We start from the raw sequence: 23,399 nt of genomic DNA, 5'->3' as shown, positions 1-23,399 counted from the left end.
CACCACCTCTCAGGCCTCCGAGCCTCGTGGACCCAACAGACCACGGCTGAAGCTCTCAGGACAGCAGGGCCCAGAGGCTTCTCATGCTGAGTCCTCAAACGTACTGGGTCCCACTGGATAAACACGCAGCACAGGCATTTCCAAAATCTAGAAATCGCATCCTACAAACCGAGATATCTTCAAATTCAAGCAACGGGTCAAAGTAACAGACACTGTTCTATCAAAATGGACCATTTTATTCAACTAAACGTAAAATAGACAAAAGCAAGCCAAAGTCAGGATGTTTTTCTCAGCCATCCTTTCCACATTTTGTGCAGTTTGAGTGAACTATAAACCACTGATTTCTTCAGACCTAAAAGAGAAAAGAGGAGAGAGTGAGACACTGAGGCTCCCTGGGCGGATGCTCACTGGAGGCGCCACGACGCCGGGACTGGAGGTGTGTCTTTGGAGTGGAGCCCAGTGGCACTGACTGAGGGGTCTAGGAGACCCCAGGGACTGCCCTGATCGACCGGAGAGAAAAGACTGATTCGACATCTGCCAAAGCAGAGATGCAAAGGTGCCCGAGCTCAGGGCTGAGGGAGTCCTTTCAGTGAAGCGCGTGTTGCAGCCTCTGACTTCAGCACCACGTTCCCATCACCCTCTGCCTGGAGGTGCTGGGTCCACAGGCCTGACTCCCCAGCGACTAAGACGCTGCTCCTCCTGGTCTCACGGCGCCTGTGCTGATGCCCAGAGCGGCACTCGTCACACTGCGCGGCGCTCACCTATCCTTCTGCCCAGCCCTGGAGCTCCCGGAGGACAGGGGCCTGTCCTATTCACCCCTGTGTCCCCACTGCCTAGTGCGGCCCCAGCACAGGGCAGGTGCTCAGCAAACACTTGCTGTGATGGTGCAGACGCACCGCGATCGGCCGTCTGCCCCCAGCTACGGAGTCACAAGTGCCCGAGGAAATGGGAGGAAGGCACTTGGGTTTGCGCCCGACCACGCGGGCACTCCTGCCCGTCAGCCCTCACAGGAGTCTATCTGCAGACAGTGAGATCATGCAGTCTGTTTCAGGGCATGGCTCGGAGATCCCAACGGTCTTTCTCACCCTGAGATCCAGACTGGGGTGTGTGCGGCAGGTGTGACATGCCGCGTGGGCACTGCTGACGAGGTCACAGGACCGGTTCCCCAGACTCCGCGCCCTGGGGTGTGAGTGCTCTAGAAAACACCCGGCCACGTTACCTGGAGGCGGTCGAGTGCACTCAGGATCTTTTACGAGGCGACTGCAGGCAGGGGCAGGTAAAAAGGCAGGGTACCAGTAAAATCATTAGCAAACGCTTCTAGAAACCCTGGCCTCGCTTGTGCACTGAACGAGGACTGCAGAACACCAGTCTTGTCAAGAAACTCGCAGCCCCTTCCCCCGCCTCCACCCCTTTCTCCCTGGAGCAAACGCTCTGGTAAACCTCACCCACTAGAGCGCCAGGACGGGAAACACATTATGTAAGGTGATTTTAGAATTCCAGCCAGAGCAGATCAAGACAGTCTTGCAGCTGCACAGAGGCTCAAGGCAGCACCCGAGACACAGCTGGACAAGGAGACGTCAACACGAGGGTCCCAGCTCAGCTTCGCCAGCCTTGCACGCAGACTCCCGGGAGCCTAAGACCTAACTAAGGTGGACACACCACCGCCCACAAGTGCCACCAGGAAGCCACTGTCTGCTGCTAGTGGAGAGAAACCCCCCTTAATTACAGTCTCTCTCTTCCACGGTTCTGCCAGAGGTGTTTTCAGGGAATGGAGGGAAAAAGCCCTGCAATGGGAGTGAGGAGAACGGGGTGCTGGTCCCAGCTGGGCATGGCGACTTCCCCTCTCTGGGGCTTGACTTCCTGGTCTGCCAAGTGACAGGGCTGGACTACGGGGGCGGTTCTCCAGCGAGGCGCCCACTGACAGGCTTCGAGGCCAGTCTGAGAACTCTCTCAAGTCACAGGGAGGTGTCTCTGTATGCGTGTCTCTGCAGACACGAGTTTTAGTGTTTTTTTAGGCCTGGAGTTTTAGTCAGATTCTCCCAGGGAGCCAGGCTGTACAGATGGTTAAGATCCAAGAGATCAGAGTGAGGGATCTTTTCCACCTTAATATTCCAGTTGCAACCAAGGCGAGGGACTAAACTCCATGAACCTGGAGGGGCAACATTTCCTAAACAAGACAAGAAAGGCTGCCAACCTTAAAGGACAAAGCCTTAAAACTGGACTGAGAAGATTAAGAACTGCTCATCCAAGGACACCAGTGAGACAGTGAGACGATAGGCCTGAGTGGGCCAGTTTAGCATTCCACGTGTCCAGGGAAGGACCTGTACCCAGACTATGCACGGAACTCAGTGCAGAGAAGGAAAGGCAGACAACTCAACAGAAAAATGCACAAAAGCAGAACAGACACTTCACAGAAGAGGACATCCATGTACGCGTGTGAACAAACACCCAGACTTACTGCTCATCAGGAAAGTGTAAGTGAAAACTCCAATACCACCCATCCACTCCCCTCCCAGACGGCCGAGCACGAACAGGCCACACTACCAGGCCTGGTCCCAGGGGCTCTGCAGCAGGGCTCTGCGGCCGGGAGGGCCACCGGGACACTGGTCAGCCAGTATCCACCACTGCTGGACAGCCTCACGCTTTATGACCCAGTAACGCCACCTCTGGCAGCTCACATGGTGAAGAATCTGCCTGCCATGCAGGACATCTGGGTTCGATCCCTAGGTCAGGAAGATCCCCTGGAGAAGAAACAGCAACCCACTCCAGTATTCTTGCCTGGAGAATCCCGTCGACAGAGGAGCCTGTCAAGCTACAGTCTATGGGGCCGCCAAGAGTCAGACATGACTGAGCGACTAACACTTTCATTTTTTCAATTCTGCCCCTAAGAAGAGAGCTAACAGAAAGGCATAACTTTGCTCACCCAAAGATAGGCACCAAGACATGCCGAGCAGGACTCCTTGAAATGGCCCCAAACTGCAAACACCCTGACTCTGCTCCCTCCCCAGCGGGTAGAGATGCAGGTCTCCTCAATCACCTCCTCTAAATCAGGCAGCTCCTTATTCACCTGAAGCTGGCCGTAACAAACTCGGATTAGAATCCGAAGTCAGGATTCAGTTTTGAAAGCCACCGGAAATCTACCCCAACATATGGCTCCTCAGGCCTTCCTTCTGTTCACATCCAGCCTGTTTCATGTGACCTACAGCAAAAACACTACACGTGTAAGACTCTGAATCCCCTACGCGATCTTAAACGGACAAGTTCAGCGACAGACAAAATTCTCTGGGAAACCACGTGAGGCAGAGATGAGACCAGGCTGAGAGGGGTCCACCTCCCTATGACTCTGTACTTCAGATCCACAGGAGAGGAAATCAATAAGCCCTCAACAGTCTTGCAATTAAAAGAAAAAAAAATCTCTTCTGAGGTGGTTTTATTTTTAAAACGTTCAGGTTTAAATGATAAATACATTACCAGAAGAACCTTCATTCTTATTCTTTTTATTGAAATAATAAGTTCTTATTATTGAAATATGGAGGTACCCCAAAACAGGGATAAAATGCTTAGTCATAAGACATGAGAAGGAGAGCAGAGTCAGTGATCCTTCCATCACTTCAGGAAAGGGCTGGTGAGGACAGACGCGAGGCATGTGGAGTCTTCTTAGGAACAAGACTAAACCTGTTTTTGTGAAAGCTGAATCTTCTGAAGCTACAGAGGTTAAGTAGGTATTGACCCGCAAATTAGTTCTGATAGACCAGAAAATCAGACGGGGAAAAAATAAAGCAAGAGATTTTGAAAGTTAAACTTGCCATGCTCTCCGTGTTCCCTCACCTCCAGGAAGGGGACCACCATCTCCCACTTCCCGAGCCATGAGCCTGGGAGCCGGGCCCCCTCGGCGCCATCTAAGCCCTGCCTGCCCCTTGCCTCTCCCCGTGGCCCCGGTCCAGGCCTGCCTCCTCGCCGGGCTGGCTGCGGCGGGCTGACTGCTTTCCCAAGGAAAGGCAGCACATCCCTCGAGCTGCTCGCCAGTCTCCAGCTGCAGCAGTCTTCCGATGATCCTCCAGGGGCTTCCCTCCATCCTCACTGAAACTCTGGATTCCCTTTTAGACTTTTAAGGGCTTTCCCCTGTCTGGCCCCTGCTTGCTTCTCAGTCAAAACTACTAACCCCAGATCCATTTCTCTCCAAGCCCCCAACTCCAGCCCAAACAGATTCCACCTCCCTCCACTCAGATTAGAAACAAGAGCGGCTGCGGCTCCTGTTAGCAGGTTGAGTTGCAATACAATCTGTTGCTGTGGTGAAGGGAGGCACAGGCCAGGAGCGGGGAACTCAACATTGTCCACTCCCCTGAGCTGCTGCCCTGAGACCCTGACGAGAATTGGGCCACTCCACTAACAGCAGTCTATGAAGTCAGCGTTACTTCCCCAGTAACCAACTCCCAGGCTAAAAGGGAAGAAATTGCTTGGTTTTGTAAGGAGTTCGGTGCTCACCCTGGAGCATGGAGGCATCTGACAGTAGGGGAATCTCAGAGAACTAACACAGACAGAGGGCCAGACCACACAGGACACCTGCCACGCCACCCATCACAGCCCACTGGAAAGGGAGTCCTCCCCGCTGCCATGGACACCTGGCTTCCATCCTTGTCCAGGAAGAGAGTGACACTAGGATTCAGACTCACTTGAGTCTATATAGCACCTACTAGCGCTTTATAACGGAGAAGGCAATGGCACCCCATTCCAGTACTCTTGCCTGGAAAATCCCATGGACGGAGGAGCCTGGTAGGCTGCAGTCCATGGGGTCGCTAAGAGTTGGACACGACTGAGCGACTTCACTTTCACTCTTCACTTTCATGCATTGGAGAAGGAAATGGCAACCCACTCCAGTGTTCTTGCCTGGAGAATCCCAGGGACGGGGGAGCCTGGTGGGCTGCCGTCTATGGGGTCGCACAGAGTTGAACATGACTGAAGCGACTTAGCAGCAGCAGCAGTGCTTTATAAAGGACATACTGGGCGATCCCAAAACACACCGCGAGCTGCGTTATCAGCATCCTCTCCATTTCAAAGAAGAAAGGCTGTTTCCATCCCAGGTTAGGAGCAAAGGCATGAAGCACAGCTTCACGCCAGTCTTCTGACTGCAGCCTTAGCTCAGCTCTCCTTGACCTTAACAGTACGCGAATACAGAAGTTCTTCACGAGCTAGGGAGACCCTTCCTTCTTACTTGTAGAGGGGAGGAGTGGTAATGGCTACAAAGGAGGAAAAGCGCAGCCAAATACACTGGGGTCTCCTGGCCCTGCAGGTGACACATTCGGTGGCTGAAGACTGCACAGAGGCAGGACTCCGGAAGGTTCCAGAAGAGGGACCCAGAAAGGCCAGGGGGAATGACAGCCGTGACTATGACAGCAAGAGGACTTCTAAGAGCGGCGTGCAGGAGCTGGGGTCCTGCAGCTTGCCGTGAAGTCAGAGGACAGGGGAAGAGCAAATCAGCCACTCGGGGCCTAAGGCTGCTAGTTTGGTCCAACTGGGGACCTGGGAACGGGCGAATGCTAGCTGAACGTGACAGTGCAAGGGGGCATGATCTAAAGAGAGGTCAGGGAACTTCTTGGTAATGAGACCAAAGGGGAAAGACCAGGAGCCGTGCTAGATGCTTTTATATGTCCTAAGATTGAGTTTTCACAACCCAGTGAGACAAGAATAATTGTCCCTATGAAATGAAAACTCAGAAAAATTAGGCAACTTACCCAAGTCATAGCAGTTAAGCTGGGATTTGAACCCGAGTCTCTGGGGCTCACAAACCCCTGTCCCTAGCCTGGGCCGCCTTCAGCACAGCCCTCCACCACCATAAACCAGAGGAGCAGGGCCCAGGGGGCGCAAACCTGGAGAGTGTGAAGGAATGCACACCACGTCTCACAGTACCTGCAGCCCCAGCGCAGGCTGCAGACATCCTGTCACTCTGCTTCCACAACCCAAGCAGGCGCCTTCAGAGGGAGAGGCAGGCAAGCAGCGAGCCCGGGGAGTTGTCGGGGAGCTGTCGGGGAGCAGCACTGAGCACTAAGCCAGCAGCAATCTGGGCTCCGGGACCCGTGAGGGGTTACCTACTGCCCTCTGCTGGCGACCAGGAAGAACAGGCGGAAACAGGACCCAAGAGTCATTTCAGGCTGAAGGGTCAAGAGATGATCAGGATGGATTTTTAAAAACCTTTTATTAGAGATAAAGTCAAGACAGCATAATATGCTGGCACGTATCTTCACCCAACTTCAACAACTCATGGCCAGTCTCAAGTTACCACCCCACCATGTGCACTTCCTTCCAACGTGTTTTCTTTCCTCCTTTCACTTTTTCATTTTATAGTTGAGCACAGCCAATTAACAAGGTTGTGAGAGTTTCAGGTGGACAGCAATGGGACTCAGCCCAAACGCTTTTCTTCTGAAGAGAATCTCAGACATTGTCATTTCATCTGCAGATCTTTTAGTATGCGTTTCTAAAGAAAGATTTACTTATTTGGCTGCAAGGAGTCTTAGTTGTGATATGCAGAGTCTCCAGTTGCAGCATGTGGGATCTAGTTCCCTAAGAAGTGAACTTGGGCCTCTGGCATTGGGAGCACCTCAGCCACTGCACCGCCAGGGAAGTCCCTTCGTATGTATCCCTAAGGAAAATGATTGTTTAACCCAACACCATCATTATCATGACTAAAAAAAAAAAAGAGTAAAGCCAGTAGTTCCTTATAGCACAGGAAGCCAAAAATAAAGCGCCAAAGCGTCCAGCCTTATCCAAGGAGGAGCTGCAATCATGCAAACACAGTGATAGCCTGAGCCACCCGCACAAAAGAAAGCCCCTCAGCTCCAGCCTGGCCAGGACAGATCAGCAAGAAAGCAGCTTAAATAAAGATTTTAACTGGAAACACAAAGCCACGCACCACTGCGTGAGTGGATCTGGCACCTGAGATACTAAACCTCTGCTGATGGGCTGAACCTTCCCGAAGATTCAGGAGGATGAAGCTTGGCTGTGTCCCCAGGCTGCTGGGGTGAGACGTGAGGAGGTGTGATCATGCAGTCGCCTGGCAATCTCCACCCAGGGATGCGAATCAGGCTGGACGATCACGCCCTTCTGCAGGTTCCCTCTGTGCATCTGTCCCCTGCGCTACAAGCCCCTATGTCTGTGCCGTCTCCTCTTCTAGAGGGTGAAGCCCCTGAAGGCAGGATGGTGTCGCGCTCACCTTGTACTGTCCTGCGTGGTGAGCACCTGAGGGATGCTAGGTGGATGGCTGATAGAGAGACTGAGTGAAAAAAGTGTGGCGTCTGCAACACAGAGTGTCAGAAAGGATGGGGAAGAAAAGAACTTTCATCTACCACAATGTCAAGGTTAACTGGTAACCCACTTTGGCAATCTGACAATATCCAAAGATACATTCAAACGCTTAAGCCCATAAAGCAAGAACAGGGTGTTTTAAATTTCAAAAAAAGGAATATTCTGAGAATTAAAAAAAAGTAGAGATACTAGAAATTAAAATAGCAAAAATAAAACAACAATAAAAAAGCTGGAAACTATAGTTGAGAAAGCAAAGCAAAAGAACAAAGAGATCAAAAAAAAAGAAAAAACCCAAAGGACTTGTCTCAGAGGTCCAATATTTGAGTAAAAGGAATTCCAGCAAGAGAAGAGAGAAAACAGACGGGAAGAAAGAATACAATACATTTTTCCTATATCCTTATACTCTGAGTTTCCAAACTGGGCAAGGAGTATCCAGTATAACTGACAAAAACCGACTCACATCAAAATATACCACTGAGAAACCTCAGAGCCCTGGGGGAAAAAGAAGACCTAAAAGGCTTCCAGAAAGAGCATACACAAAGGATTAAGAATCAGAATGGCTTTGGACCTCAACAGCAATCGGAGAAGTGAGAAGATAACCGGAGCAACGATACCAAAATTCGAAAGGACAATTACTTCTAATCACCGCAAGTCTCAGTCAGTCAGGTGGGAAGGTGACTGCAGACAGACCTGGCCGCACACGGGCTCCAAAGCTGCCTCCCCGGCATCCCTTCCCAGAAAGTGCCTGGACGGTGTGCTTCACCGAAGTGAGGCTGTGCACCACGAGAATCAGAGACGTGAGACACAAGGGTCTCTCCCACGAGACAGGTGAGGACAACTCCATGGGAAAAGAAAGTTGTGCCAGGAAGGAAAAGTGTATCAGGCGGCTCAGCGATGAATCACAGTAACACAGCCAGACAACGGGAACAAGAAGACGTCGTCAAAGCTACGACACAACCATTGAGCACAGAGAGAGCGATGGAGGGATGGACAGACGTACTGATGTACGGACGTGTATGTGTGTCTGTGTGTGTGTGTGTGTGGTGGGGTAGCTGAATTCATAGATGCTGCCTAAAATTAAAAAGGAGAAGCAGTAATACCAGCCCATTATCCAGGGAACCAGCAATGAAAACATAAATAAACCAGCAGGAGAGTCAGCAGGGGTTGTCTTTGGAGAGGAACAGCGGTGGCGGGGGGGGGGGGGGGGGGGGGGGGGGGGGGCAGGGCAATGTACTGCTGTTTTGGCAACATCATCATGAGTAACTTTCAAAGATATAACACCTCCAGGGAAACCCTGCCCATACGGAGTACCTGGGCAGCCAAGCCTTCCAGCAGTACCTCAGGGCCCCAGATTACAGCACCATCTGCCAGTCTGTATCCTAAGTTATGACCAGCAAAATCCAGCCTCTGACAAGTACTTGAAGGATACAGATAAAGCTTTACATTGTAACCCGGAGTGCTGAGGCTGCTCAGTCCAGCAGGTATGTTAAGTGTGGGTTTTTAAACATTCTTACCGGCAGTGAGAACGCCTTTGGTGCTCTGTCTCATACTGGAAGGCCTCACAATTGCTGCGAGCCCTGTGAGGAAAAACCAGCAACAATGCCAAAAAGGCCAGATGTTAGTCGTCGTAACACTTTAAAAACTTGAAACTAAATATTCATTCCAGCTATCCAATAACACCAGCAACTCCATCTCTGTCCTGGTGTCAGAGCGACTAAGGAAAAGGGTTATCAGGACGGACGGCCAGGAGACCCGAGCTGCCAGCTGTGTCGCCGACCAGCTTGTGTGAACCCAAGCAAATGAGCGCCCCCTCTGGGTCTGGACCACCTCATCTTACGACCCGCAGGGAGGAGGGGGTTAGGTGACTCTCGAAGGTCATTTTTTCACTTTAAACCTGCTTAAGCCTGCTGGCTCTCAATTCCAAGATGTGAGAAGATTGGGGGGGGAGAAACAAACACCAAACACTACATGTTTCTACGCAGGAGGCGCTCATCCTGCAACCACGCACAGCACTCGTTGGTGAGGACGGCGAGGGGCCCTTCAGGCCCTCAGAATGGCAGCAGAGCTCACTCCGTGGCCAGCGCCATGCTAAAAAGAAAACAACTGGAGACGGGCCTCCACGCGTATCTTCAGGAGAGGCGCCCGGCGCCCTAAGCACACACGCTGCTCTGCCCACCAGGCAGCCTCGCCTCGCAGCACCGCTGTGGTGACCTGCATCCTGCCAAGGCCCGGCTGCTCCCTGGGGAAGCTCAGCAGAGAAGGGTGAGCCGACTCATAACGATCTCCTTACTGTCTGAACCTGTAAATACCTGTAACCTCTGAAGCTCAGGCTCAGATCTGGGGTTCACCCTAGGGAGGATTTTGGTACATACTGGGGATAATGTGTGAAACATTTCGGGTGCTGGACCTAGTGCATACACATGAGACACACCGAGGGGGCACGGGCCCAGGAGAGTGGTGCTCTTGATGTTACAAGAGCATTAAAAACATCACCAGTCTCCTCCTTCTTCAGACCACCACGGAGAACAAAGCCACGTCTTTGTAATAACTCCTAAAAGTTATGCTTTTGGACCGAAAGAATCATTGTTTTCCTCTCTTGACAGTGATTTTGACGAGGGATCTGAAAATAGAAGGAATTTCAGCACCCTACTTCAAACGAATGAGAATTTAGGCTGGGAAAAACCCCAGACTGTCAGTGCTTTCTTCTTCCTAGAGGCACTTTCTCTCTCCATCTCTAGGCTAGAAAGAAGAAAGAAGCCGCTCAGCCACAAAGTTTGCCTCCCTCCTCCTGCTACCCCCAGCCAGCACCTCCTCCCTGTCAGATTCATGCGCATACCTAGACGCACCACGTCGCCACAGTCAGGGTCATGAGCAACTTGTAATAAAGTCTCTTCCACATCTCTGTTTTTTCCAGGAGGGTCCATAATATGATTTATTTGCTGTTGTAAGGTTTTGGGCAATGTCATTAGCTGAGTGAATTGTCCTTCTGGGCTTTTATCGATCTAAGGGGAAAAAAAAAGTTGTTGATGTCTATGGACGTGCTTTGATTGCTGTAACTATTCAAAGACACAAGGCTTCTCCTTAAAACCACACAAAGTGAATATGAACTCACCTTCTGGACTAGGCAGTGTGCTAAGGAGACTTTCTCCTTTCTGAAACTGAATGCCTAAATGTTAAGGAGTCTCAGCTCCTTCAAACAAGCCAATACTTCTCTGTTTGTACCTAAGAACAGAAATTTCTCTCAAGAATCAATTTGTGACTCTCAGTTAAAAAATTTTTTTCTATTTGTCCTAAATCCAGTAGTTAAGTGAAGATTCAGGTAAAACTGACACCCCAGCAAATCAAGCACTCATTTTAAACACAGGGACACAGAGTAACATGGCCAGGATCACACAGCCAATCAGAGAGTGGGATCTAAACTTGTGTCTCCTGTCTCAACTGTAGGAATAAACTGATGACAGAGACCAACCTTTATTCACCTTTAATCCCCTGGCACATAGTAGGTACTGAAAAAGCAGTGGCTGAATAAGGGGATGAATAACTGTACCAATAAATCTTAGCTGTCATTATTTCTTAAACAACAGTAAGTTACACTAATGGTTTTTGTTCCTAATGTATTCTAAAATATATCAAGTTTAAAGATAAACACAGAAATAAAACATATGTAAAACTATGCATTAGACTTTACTTGGATACCTTTGGGTCAACATTTAGCCACAGAGCTGGGTCCACACCCAGCTTCCCTAACTCCTAGTCTAATATACTTTACTTCATGGAACTAAATTTTTCCAAAATCGCATAAACATCGACTGTCTGCCAAGGTGAGCAGCAGTGTCAGTGCCCTCAACAGCTCATCACATTATTCTCCCAGTAACAATGTCCTGTGTTCTTCTAACAAGTGTTAGGTCTTAACTTAAAGGGAACAGTAAGAAACGAAATTAGACAAAAGAATGTATTCAGTTTTAGATTCAGATTTTTCAGGTATGACCACCCTTCTTGATGATCAGAATTCACGCACTCTACCATTTTTTTTCATTAAACAAATATTTAATGAGTACATGCCTAATGTCTGGATTTTCTAGTTTTATTTATAAAGTCTTTGCAGAAAATAATAAAATGCTATTAATTAGAGGCTCCGCTAAGGTGAAGGGTTTCTTTAACCTAAATGTTTCATACTAATCATTGAGATGTTCCTAAATTCACAGGATTCAATCTCTACTTCTCTTTCGCTAGATAAATGACCCAAAAATGTGAATATTTTATAAAATATGCTAGAAATGACGTTTATAGACTCATGTTTTGGGGCCGAGTATTGTGATTAGTCAATAGGCTCTTATATTTCTCTAAGTCTTTACCTATGAAACTTCCAGGAATTTCAGAGATGCCAAAATGGCTTGAGTAATATGAGGAATGAGAAAATAGCATTTGTCACTGCTTTCTCTGGAGGAAACAAATGCACTGGAGTTTTTGCTTCAAAGTATGTGTTTAAAGACAAAATATTAGGTGACATGTTCAAAGAAGCTGCAAAATTCTAATCATCCTTACTCTTTAGTTCTCATTAAAATACGAATGTGAAAGCAGTTAAATTATGAGTCACATTGCATTTTAACAGCAGATATGGAAAAGCCCACCTGTTATATGACTCCATCTACAGAAGTGTCTGGAACAGGCAAATCCATGGAGCAGAGAGTAGCTTAGTGGCTGCCTGGGGGAGGGGAAGCTAGGGACTGCTAATGGCAATGGAGTTTCTTTTCAGAGTGATAAAAATATTCTAAAATCAGATAGAGGTGATGGTTGCACACCTCTGTGAAGAGACTAAAAACCACCAAATTTTATGCTATGTAAATTATATCTCAACATGGCCTGATGTTTTTAAAAACAGATACAGGCATATGACAGCAGCTGCTGTGTTGTACCAACCAGATCCTGCTTCAGGGCCAAGGCACTCATTCCGCTACCTGCTGGGAAAGCTGGCTGACTCCCTCTCTCAGAGTGCCTCCTAGAACTGGGTACAGCCAAGGGAACTGCCTGTTTCCAAAGACTGGAAAATGCAGGGCTTTGAAGGCTTGGCCTCCTTCCTCCAAGCGGGGACAGCTCAGAAGGGCCATCAAGTTCCACAGTGCCAGCACACGATCAATCAGATGATGTCTTCATTTCAAAACTCCCCAATCCTGATCCTACACAATTGGTACCAAGAGTAGTCCTAGAAAGCATACTCTTCAGATGGTACCCTGGCGCTGTCCCGACGTAGAAGGCCAAGTGGAAGTCTCTGAAGCTGCCATTCTCACCCTCTCGTCAAAAGAGCAATGAGAAAAGAAAACCACACCCCAGGAGAAATGGCAAAGACTCATGTCACATGTAGACCTAAAGGATACAGGGTGTGATGTTTCACTGTATATGTCAACTTGGCTGGGCTACAGGGCCCAGGTGCCTGGTCAAACTTTAGTCCAGATGTTACTGTAAAGGCGTCTTTTTAGATGTAATTCACATTGAAGCCAGCAGACACTGAATAGCAGAAGACCCCTTTTAATGTGGACAGACCTCATCCTGTCAGTTGAAGACCTTGAGAAGAAAGACTAAAGTTCCCCGAGGCAGAAGGTCTGCCTCCAGACTGCCCTTGGACTCCAGAGAACAGCAGACTCCTCCCTGGGTCTCCAGCTGGACCTGCAAATTCCAAACTTGCCGACCCTCACAATGGAGCGAGCCAATTATCTTGTGTAATCTCATGCTGGGCCACTACATCAATGACACGTTGCTACTGCCACCTGGTGAGTAGTAAGGGGCAAGGACATCGGCGGCCTTGGTAGCTGTATGCACTCCGAAGGGTAAAAGACAAACTCCATGAAGTCTCAGGAGCCCAACGCAGCAGGGAAGTCTTTAGGGGTCAAGAGATCTGGAGCATGCTGGGACATCCTCTCCAAAGTAAAGATCAACTGAGGAAATCTCTATCTCTCATCACTAAGAAAGAATTGCGCCGACAGGCCTCTTCAGGTTTCGAGGAAAGATAATGCAGACATGCAATAAGAACGGAATGCTATATATATATATATATATATATATATATATATATATATATATATATGAAAAAAGAACATTCAGAGGAAAATAAAAATTCAACAGATCTGTTGGAATATCAATTCAAACAATTATTCTGGAAAGCAGAACAAAAAAACTACAGAAACAGGAATGAGGGGAAAAAAAAATAACCAGACAAGGAGGTCCAACAACTGATAGGAATTCTAGAAAAAAAATGAAGACAATGGATATGAAGGAATGGTAGAAGAGAATTTCGTTACAGAAATGAAAAAATGATTTCCTAGAACTGAACATCGTGCATTTCCAGAACAGAGTCACAAAGTGCCAGAATAACGTGTAAAAACCAGGGGAATTTCCTGAAGGCTCAGTGGCAAGCACACTTCCACTGCAGGGGCACAGGCTCCATCCCTGGTCAGGGAACCAAGATCCTGCAACACGCGTGGTGTGGCCGAATGAAACACAAATAGCAACAATGATGAAAAAGCATACACAAGGCAAAGGCAAATCATCATGAAATTTGAGAATACTGGAAAAAAAGGAAAAAATACTAAGTAGTATCAGAGAGATAAAAAGATCACATCCAAAGAACAGGGAATCTGAATACTGCTGGACCTTTCTGTTTTAATATGTTGGCTGTGCCCCTGAGCATGTGGGACCCTAGTTCCCCAACCAGGGGTCAAATCCAGGTAGGGTCAAATCTCTGCATTGCAAGGTGGATTTTTAACCAGGGGACCACCAGGGAAGTCCCTGTTGGACTTTTTAGTGCAACAGAAGAAACTAGAAGAAATAAAGCCATGACTTAAAAAACTTCTGAGGGAAAATTACTTCCAGCCTAGAATCTGATGTCTAACCTAAACCCATCCATCAGTTTAAGAGTAGAATTTCCAGATGTACAGGGTCTCAAAAATTTTACCTCTTTCACAAGTACACATTTTAATACTTAAAAATATAAACTGTGAAAGAGGAAAAATTCAAGAAAACCAAAAATTAGCAAAAGGAGAGGGGAAGAAATTCTCAGTGATGAGGAAACAAAGCTCCAGAGAAGAGCTGTGCAGCGTGTCTAGAAAGCAGCCAGTCATGAAAGGAACTGGGGACACAGGACTCCAGGAAGAATGTCCCCAGGAAAAGCAAGAAACAGAGAAAACACCTGATATGTTTGTCTACAATGTAAGATGTTTCAGAGATTTGTAGGAGAGTTTGAGGGTGAATTAGTTACACGTATGTACAAAATACAAGGCCTTCTAGAACCAACATCAAAAGAAGATGTCCTTTCCATCATAGGGGACTGGAATGTAAAAGTAGAAAGGCAGGAGATAGCTGGAGTAACAGGCAAGTTTGGCCTTGGAGCACAAAATGAAGCAGGGCAAAGGCTAACAGAGTTTTGCCAAAGAACGCACTGGTCATAGCAAACACCATCTTCCAACAAAACAAGAGACAACGCTACACATGGACATCACCAGACCGTCAATACTGAAGTCATGTGGGTTATATTCTTTGTAGCCAAAGATGAAGAAGCTCTATACAGTCAGCAAACACAAGATCTGGAGCTGACTATAGCTCAGATCATCAGCTCCTTATTGCAAAATTCAGACTTAAATTGAAGAAAGTAGGGAAAACCACTAGGCCATTCAGGTATGACCTAAATCAAATCCTTTTATGATTATACAGTGGAAGTGAGAAATAGATTTAAGGGACTAGATCTGGTAGACAGAGTGCCTGAAGAACTATGCACAGAGGTCAGTAACACTGTACAGGAGGTGGTGACCAAGACCATCCCCAAGAAAAATAAATGCAACAAAGCAAAATGGTTCTCTGAGGAGGGCTCACAAATAGCTGAGAAAAGAAGAGAAGCGAAAGGCAAAAGACAAAGGGCTAGATACACCCATCTGAATGCAGGGTTCCAAGGAACAGCAAGGAGAGGTAAGAAAGCCTGCCTCAGGGATCGGGGCAGAGAAACAGGAAAACAGAGTGGGAAAGACTAGAGAGCTCCTCGAGAAAATCAGAGAGACCAAGGGGACATTTCATATGAAGATGGGCATAATAAAGGACAGAAATGGTAAGGAACTAGAAGAAGCAGAGAGATTAAGAAGAGGTGGCAGGAATGCATGGAAGAACTGTACAAGTAAGGTTTTAATGACCCAGATAATCCAGACCATGGTGTGGTCACTCACCTAGAGCCAGACATCCTGGATGTGAAGTCAAGTGGGCCTTAGGACGCATTATAACAAACAAAGCTAGTGTAGGTGATGAAATTTCAGCTGAGCTATTTCAAATCCTAAAAGGTGATGCTGGTAAAGTGCTGCACTCAATATGCCAGCAAATTTGGAAAACTCAGAAGTGGCCACAGGACTGGAAAAGGTCAGTTTTCATTCCAATCCCAAAGAAAGGCAACACCAAAGAATGCTCAAACTATCACACAATTGTACTCATTTCACACAGTAGCAAAGTAATGCTCAAAATTCTCCAAGTAAGGCTTCAACAGTACCTGAACCAAGAACTCCCAGGTGTTCAAGCTGCATTTAGAAAAAGAAGAGGAGCCAGATATCAAATTGTCAACATCTGCTGGAGCATAGAAAAAGCAAGAGAATTCCAGAAAAACATCTACTTCTGCTCCATTGATGACACTAAAGCCTTTGACTGTATGGATCACAACAAACTATGGAAAATTCTTAAACAGATGGAAATACCAGACCACCTTACCTGCCTCTTGAGAAATCTGTATGCAGGTCAAGAAGCAACAGTTAGAACCAGACATGAACCAATGGATTGGTTCAAAACTGGGAAAGGAGTATGTCAAGGCTGTATATTGTCACCCTGCTTATTTAACTTATATGCAGAGTACATCATGAGAAACACTGGGCTGGATGAAGTACAAGCTGGAATCAAGACTTCTGGGAAAAATATCAATAACCTCAGATATGCAGATGACACCACCCTTATGGCAGAAAGGAAAGAGGAACTAAAGAGCCTCTTGATGAAAGTGAAAGAGGAGAGTGAAAAAGCTGGGTTAAAATTCAACATTCAAAACACTAAGATCATGGCATCCCATCCCATCACTTTCTGGTAAATAGGGAAAAAATGGAAACAGTGACAGACTTTATTTTCTTGGGCTCCAAAATCACTGCAGATGGTGACTGCAGCCATGAAACTGAAAGATGCTTGCTCCTTGGAAGAAAAGCTATGACAAACTAGACAGTGTATTAAAAAGCAGAGACATTACTTTGCTGACAAAGGTCCATCTAGTCAAAGCTATGGCTTTTTCAGTAGTCATGTAGAGATGCGAGAGTGTGACCATAAAGAAGGCTGAGCACTGAAGAACTGATGCTTTTGAGCTGTGGTGCTGGCAAAGACTCTTCAGAGTCCCCTGGACTGCAAGGAGATTAAACTAGTCCATCCTAAAGGAAATCAGTCCTGAATATTCACTGGAAGGACTGATGCTGAAGCTAGAGCATCATACTTTCATCATGTGATGCGAAGAGCCGGCTCATTGGAATAGACTCTGATGCTGGGAAAGACTGAGGGCAGGAAGAGAAGGGGGTTGCAGAGGATGAGATGGTTGGATGGCATCATTGACTAAATGCATGTGAGTCTGAGTAAATTCAAGGAAACTCAAAGAGTGAAGGGCAGGGAAACCTGGAGTGCTGCAGTCCATGGAGTTGCAAAGAGTCAGACATGACTTAGCAACTGAACAACAACATAGAAATCAAGAAAGTCAGAAAAAATGGACTGATTAACTCCAAGAAAAACAAAGTTGTACTGGAAACTAAATTTCACAGTAGTATATCTCAGCAGTGAAAAAAGCCAGTTGTCCTAATAAGGTAAATACTGACTATTAATTTTAAACTATATAATAATTATGTATACATGCATGTCAGTCACTTCAGTTGTGTCCAACTCTTTTCAGTTCCATGGACGATAGCTGTCTAGGCTCCTCTGTCCATGGGATTCTCCAGGGAAGAGTACTGGAGTGGGTGGCCATGCCCTCCTGCAGGGGATGTTCCTGATCCAGGGCTTGAACTCGGGTCTCCTGCATTGCAGGTGGATGGATTCATTTTCCCAGAAGAACCATCTGGAAAGTCCATGGAATAACTAAATATGGAGCATAGGTGAGTGGTGGTGGGGAGAGACAGGGAGAGAGATAAGAGCATGAAAGTGTGTGTGTGTGGATGGAGTGCATAAGAGTAAAAAATCCTCATGTTCCATAAAACGATAACAAAAAAAGTACAAAACTTTTTAAAAAAAATCAAGAAATAACAGTCAAATCATATTACTTGTAAATAAGGAAGTAAACACCAGAAGAATCAGTGAAGGAGATGAAAGCAGTTGCTCTGGGAAGTAGCACAGACAGGTAGGAAGCTGTGCAGCACGGAACTGCTGTTTTTTGTTCAAAACCTTGGGGTATCACCTGGTTTTTAAAGTGTGCAGGCATCACTTTGAGAAAAGTAAAAATTAAAAACAAAAAACCTCAATCTAAAGCAAACATGGCAAAATCTGTTAAGCTGAGTGGTGGGTTTTTTGGGCATTCATGGTATTCTCCAATGTTACATTCAAAATAATTCCTAGTTTTTAAAGTTGCCTTTCAGTTCTAGAAATACCATTAATTTGTTATTCAACATGATATTAATTGCTCGTATTATTTGGAAAAGAGCATTAAAAAAGTAGAATGGTGTTATCTTAAAGATAAAAAACCGTGAATCTTATAGTTAAAAAAATCTTAAATTCAAGTTACATTTCTCAAAGGAGGGGCTCTTCTTTATTTTCAAAAAACTTAGTATTTTTTTGAAAAAATGTCTGCTATGTCAAAAGAAAAGTCCCAAGACACAATACATATAACAAGTGGGGGGAAAACAAGCTTCAGAATAACATATATGAATACATTTCTATAAAATAAAACCAAATGAAAAAGACCAAGCCACTTCCTACATGTGTACACATGTACAAATACACACAGAAGTGCATGCAATGAGATCTGGAAGCAAACACACCAACCTGTAATGAGACTACCTCTGGGAGGCAGGTGGGTTCGGAGGCGAAGAGAATGTAATTTCAGAGTTTGCTTCTAATTGTTTTTGATTAGTAATTAATATACGTAGCAAGAAGTTCAAATGGCAAAAAAGGTACACACGGTGAAGACCGGTCCCCACCCGGCCTCATGTCAGCCCCGGTCCCCTTCTCCAGAGACAGCCTCCCGTCTGTCACTAGTTTCTTATGTGACCTTTTAGCCTTATTTCAAACATACAGAGAACACATTTACACGCAAAACATACTTTCTATGAATACGTTACTACACTGGTCATACTGCTCACCCGACGTTTCCCCTAAACAGGCTCCTGCCTCAGGACGGACCCGTGATGTCCCACCAACCGCTCACCTCCAGGCTGCCCTGCTGGGCCTTATACACCACCTGGGGGCTCTCCTGCAGAATGCTGCCGTACAGCTCCCGGAAGTGGGCCATGTTGGGCTTCACGATATTCAACACTTTTGCCTTATCCTCTCCAACCACCATCCGAAAGTCACCTGGTTAAAACAAGCACAAAACCAGTTTTGCACGCAACTTCAGAGTCTGCCCTGTGGACTGCGGGCCCCCAAGTGACCTGTGAACCACACCCCCCTAGCTGACACTGCACCAGGTTAGCCTGGCAGGGTCTCTCACTCGAAACACTGGCTTTTTCACCTTCAAGATGCGAACACAGCACCCAGGAACGCAGGCACTTGTTTGGGGGGAAATAGAGCCTCTCAAACCACAAAGCCCTGTAGCCAGTTAAAATATACCGAAGTACAGAAGGAAGTCACCCTGAGAGTTAGTATGCACTTGTTTTTCCAACGCAGAAGCTTCTCTATTTATAAACTTTCATCTTGTTAACAAAACTCTGCCTGTGACCAGAGACGGGGGTTGTGTGTATCTCATCCTTGGTGCTGCTCACTCAGCTTGGCCCTTCCTGCTGCATGTGTATGAGGGCTTTTGAGGCACTCTGTGAATATAAATAACCTTATTATATTTGACAAGGACACAGATTACATTTAGGATGAACTTTAAAGCAGATGTAACTTTAAAGAGTTGCAAGTGGTGAACTGCTGATCTAGAGAAGCAAGAGGCAACGAGGCCTCCTCCTGGGGACAGAGGTGCTGATGGCCACCCTCCTGAGGAGCTCATTCCGCTCATGATTATTCCACTGCGGGTCAGGGCCATCTTGGCATCCTCCGTCCAGCCCGTCAGCACCAGTCTGCTATCCAGTGGGCCAGAACCACCGCAGACCCTACAGCCAGTCACCCGAGGACAAGCCCCGACCACTGAGAGGCCAGCAGTCACAGGCAGCTCCTGGGCCAGAGTGCAGCTTCGCCTATGCGCAGGCCCAGAAGCCAGCCCCGCCTATGCGCATGCCCAGAAGCCAGGGCCCGCCCCAACAGAAGGGTCCATCTCCCCCATACAGGGGGCACCCCTGGAGCAGGGAGTCCTGGTGACCGAAGGGGCATGCTGCTGGGTCCACAGGGCAGCTCCAACAGGAGGCCATAATTGTTGGAAAAATTATCAGATACCCAACAGTAAGTATGTACCCCAGTGAGGAATAAAATACACTGGATTTTTAAGCTTCAAAGGACCAACACGCACTGCAATTTAGTAGAAAGCGTGTGGGGCCGACAAGCTTTGGAAAAGATTCACAGGCAGCCTCTGGAACCTGACCTCTGTGAGATGAGGTGGGGACTGGTTAGGGCAGTGAGCTCGAGTGAGTCCTGTCCTCTCACTGCCCTAATGAGCTGCTCAAACACAGACGACAGCCTTTTCTGTTTGTTTACACAATTACACACGAGGATGACTGCTAGTGAGAGGGTAGAGAAACTGGTTCTCTCACGTAATGCTCTTGACTTCGTACACTGCTACAGTCCTTCTGGAAGCAGCTTCATCTCTGGAGAGTGAGCCCCAAGCCCCAAACCCAAACAGAGACCAGGAGGTGAAGCTCGCTGAGGATCTGGGTCATCGTCCTACCTCGTTTGCCCAAACGGCCGTCCCCTCCGGTGGGCACTGCCGCCTCCCCACGTGGCAAGAAAGGACAGGGACACGGGGACGACAGAACCGGCCTGAGGTCTCCGAGGAAGCCAGTGAACACCCTCCACACACGACTCTTCACTGAAGCACGATTTCAGTTCAGTTCAGTCTCTCAGTCATGTCCGACTCCTTGCGACCCCATGAATCACAGCACATGAGGCCTCCCTGTCCATCACCAACTCCCGGAGTCCACCCAAACTCACGTCCATCGAGTCGGTGATGCCATCCAGCCATCTCATCTTCTGTCGTCCACTTCTCCTCCTGCCCCCAATCCCTCCCAGCATCAGGGTCTTTTCCTGTGAGTCAGCTCTTTGCATAAGGTGGCCAAAGTCTTGGAGTTTCAGCTTCAGCATCCGTCCTTCCAATGAACACCCAGGCCTGATCTCCTTCAGAATGGACTGGTTGGATCTCCTTGCAGTCCAAGGGACTCTCAAGAGTCTTCTCCAACACCACAGTTCAAAAGCATCAATTCTCCGGCACTCAGCTTTCTTCACAGTCCAACTCTCACATCCATACATGACCACTGGAAAAACCATAGCCTTGACTAGATGGACCTTTGTTGGCAAAGTAATGTCTCTGCTTTTTAATATGCAATTTACAACACTGAAATCCTGGCAGCAACCAAATGCCCCTCAACAGGGGAACAGTGCACCCACACCAACCACAGACCATGGACCACCCACACTGACCACCAACCACCCACACCGACCACCAACCACCCACACCGACCACACACCAGGGCATACCCACACCAACTGCGGACCACCCGCACCGACCACAGACTGGGGCGCACCTACACCAACGGCGGACCACCCACACTGACAGTGGACCACCCACACCGACCCCAGATTGGGGCATACCCACACCAATCACGAACCGGGGTGTACCCACACAGACGGTGGACCACCCACACCAACCATGGATTAGGGCACACCCACACCGACCATGGACCACCCACACCGACCAGGGACTGGGGCACACCTGCACCGACCGTGGACCAGGGTGCACCCACACCAACCGTGGACCAGGGCGCGCCCACACCGACCATGGACCAGGGCTCACCCACTAAGAGTTACAGGAGCCACACACTGAGATGGAAAATGACCACAGAATAATGTGCAGCTGAGAAGCCAGGACACAAAAGTACCAAAAGGAAACAACTTTGTAAAAAAACAAGACAAAAGACTACTTTTAAATGGTTATGTTTGCTCTAATAAGAGACACATTTACTGCGGGCTCTTTAAAGGCATGTGCTCCACATCTGCTGTCTCATTTAAGGCTGCCAAGCCTGACAAGGAAGGTGCTGATTATCCTCAATCTCACGGACGAGGACAAGGAACAACCATCTGCCCAAGGCCCGGCCTCCTCTCAGGGTCAGGGCAGCGACATTTCAGGTGCTAACTTCACTTCCCTCTGTAATTCTCCCCTGTAATTTCCCCCCTTTCCCTCACTTCTGTAATGCTGGCTCACTACCTCTAGCGTTCTGAAGTAAGTTCACGGATGCACAGACATGCTGTCCCAGCAAATGTGAATGGAGAGGCAGCTGGGTTGACTTTCAATTGTGTATATACCCTCATGCTTTCATGCAGAGCCTATAAATGTTTTCTATTTCTCCCTGAAGGGATGAAATGTCATCAAACTCTGAGTCTCACACAGCTGGCTCAGAACTGAAGGATCAGTCTGCACCACTGTCGAGTTCTAAATATTTATGCCACCTCCTCACCTCCTGTACATTTAACAAACAAAAGCTCTTACATTTTAGACGGTAACTTTCTGAGAGAGGGAGTATATTTTACCAAAATTTAAAGGCAGATGATCCAAATCCTCCCCAAACAACAACTCCCAGCCACGATGAAAGGAGCTGGGAAACATTAAGGACTTTCTGCGAACAGGGACCAAAGCGTATTTGTCCCTGTGACCCGGCTTCTTGCCCGCTGCCTGGCACATGAAGGCAGATCCATAAATGTCTGCTGAATTAGATTTCTCCAACTGCTGTGCAGCAGAACCGGCTCAGCCACGGGGAACAGCAAGCAAATGGGCTTATCACCCGCTGCTTCAGAACAAAATGAATAAAATTGTGGACACAGCATGAACCAGCATCTGATCCTAAGAATCAATTTTTCTTACCTCCGCAGATATGCTCACAACAAAACAGAGATTGAGGGAAAACTGACTGCTGACTTGTATTTTATGGGAGTTTAACTCTTAACTGCCCAAGCCAGAGAACAGCCTGTCTAATGCAATGGCTAGACCAAAGGGTAATCTCTCCTTGACCTGAAGTAAGACAAATTCAGAGGCTTGTAGTCCATTTGGAGCTGACCTGCTCTGTGATTCCAGCATATCCTCCGCAGTCAGGGACCTTATTAGGAACATAAGGGTATGAGTGGAAAGGCCCTGCTCTCAGGTCAGCCATGTCCCTGGGTGACTGGGGGTGAGTTACTCAACCTTTCTCAGTCAGCTTCCTTCTCTGCAACAGTCACACTAACCTCATAAGACTGCCTTTAGGTTTCAGTGATTAAGGTATCAGAGGATGCTCTGTCCACAGTGAGGCAGACATTACTGCTGTCATGATGTGTATACGGGAGGGGCAGGGCAGAGGGTGCAGGAAGCCCTGGGTTTCTATGACACTGGCAGGCTAACTTTCCCTCTTAGACGAACTGTCATACTCCTGTCATCTCAGTTCAATAAATATCTGGGTGGCTTCTAAGTGCCAGGAGCTGTGTTGGACTCAGGGCATAAAAAGGTACAGACTCTGCCTCAAGCAGCAACTGACATGAAAACGGCATTTCAGAGCAGGTTACTGCCCGGGACTCCTGACGTGGAAGTGGTCAGGAACAGGAGCTCAAACTGGAAGTTGACGTGTGCAACATAGTATTTATTTTAAACAGGTTTTTTTTTTTTTTTTTTTTGAGATATAATTCACATACCATATAATTCTTATATAAAGCACATAATTCTGTTGTTGGTTTTTTTTTAGTGTATTTACAGGGTTATGCAACCATCTAACTTTAGACCATTT

The 23,399-nt window shown here is 47.5% G+C and overlaps 1 protein-coding gene across 2 annotated transcripts in view; it reads right to left on the bottom strand.

Moving 5' to 3' along the window:
- Window positions 1-225: 225 nt before the first annotated feature.
- LOC128045294 (phosphatidate cytidylyltransferase, mitochondrial) overlaps window positions 226-23,399 on the bottom strand; it is a 48,988-nt gene continuing 25,814 nt past the window's right edge. Inside the window, exons 5-8 of one of the 2 annotated variants that reach the window (XM_052637795.1) lie at window positions 18,707-18,852; window positions 10,136-10,301; window positions 8,814-8,876; window positions 226-352 (exon numbers count right to left, since the gene is read on the bottom strand). In XM_052637795.1, coding sequence (XP_052493755.1) covers window positions 276-352; window positions 8,814-8,876; window positions 10,136-10,301; window positions 18,707-18,852 — 452 coding nt within the window. In that variant the 3' untranslated portion in view covers window positions 226-275. Of the gene's footprint in view, window positions 353-1,222; window positions 1,261-8,813; window positions 8,877-10,135; window positions 10,302-18,706; window positions 18,853-23,399 lie in introns of those variants that run through there. The other variant, XM_052637801.1, reaches the window with a different exon arrangement.

Source organism: Budorcas taxicolor, chromosome 1 (genome assembly GCF_023091745.1).
Source record: "Budorcas taxicolor isolate Tak-1 chromosome 1, Takin1.1, whole genome shotgun sequence".
Taxonomy (NCBI): Eukaryota; Metazoa; Chordata; class Mammalia; order Artiodactyla; family Bovidae; genus Budorcas; species Budorcas taxicolor.
This window is presented reverse-complemented; position numbering and strand designations above follow the sequence as displayed.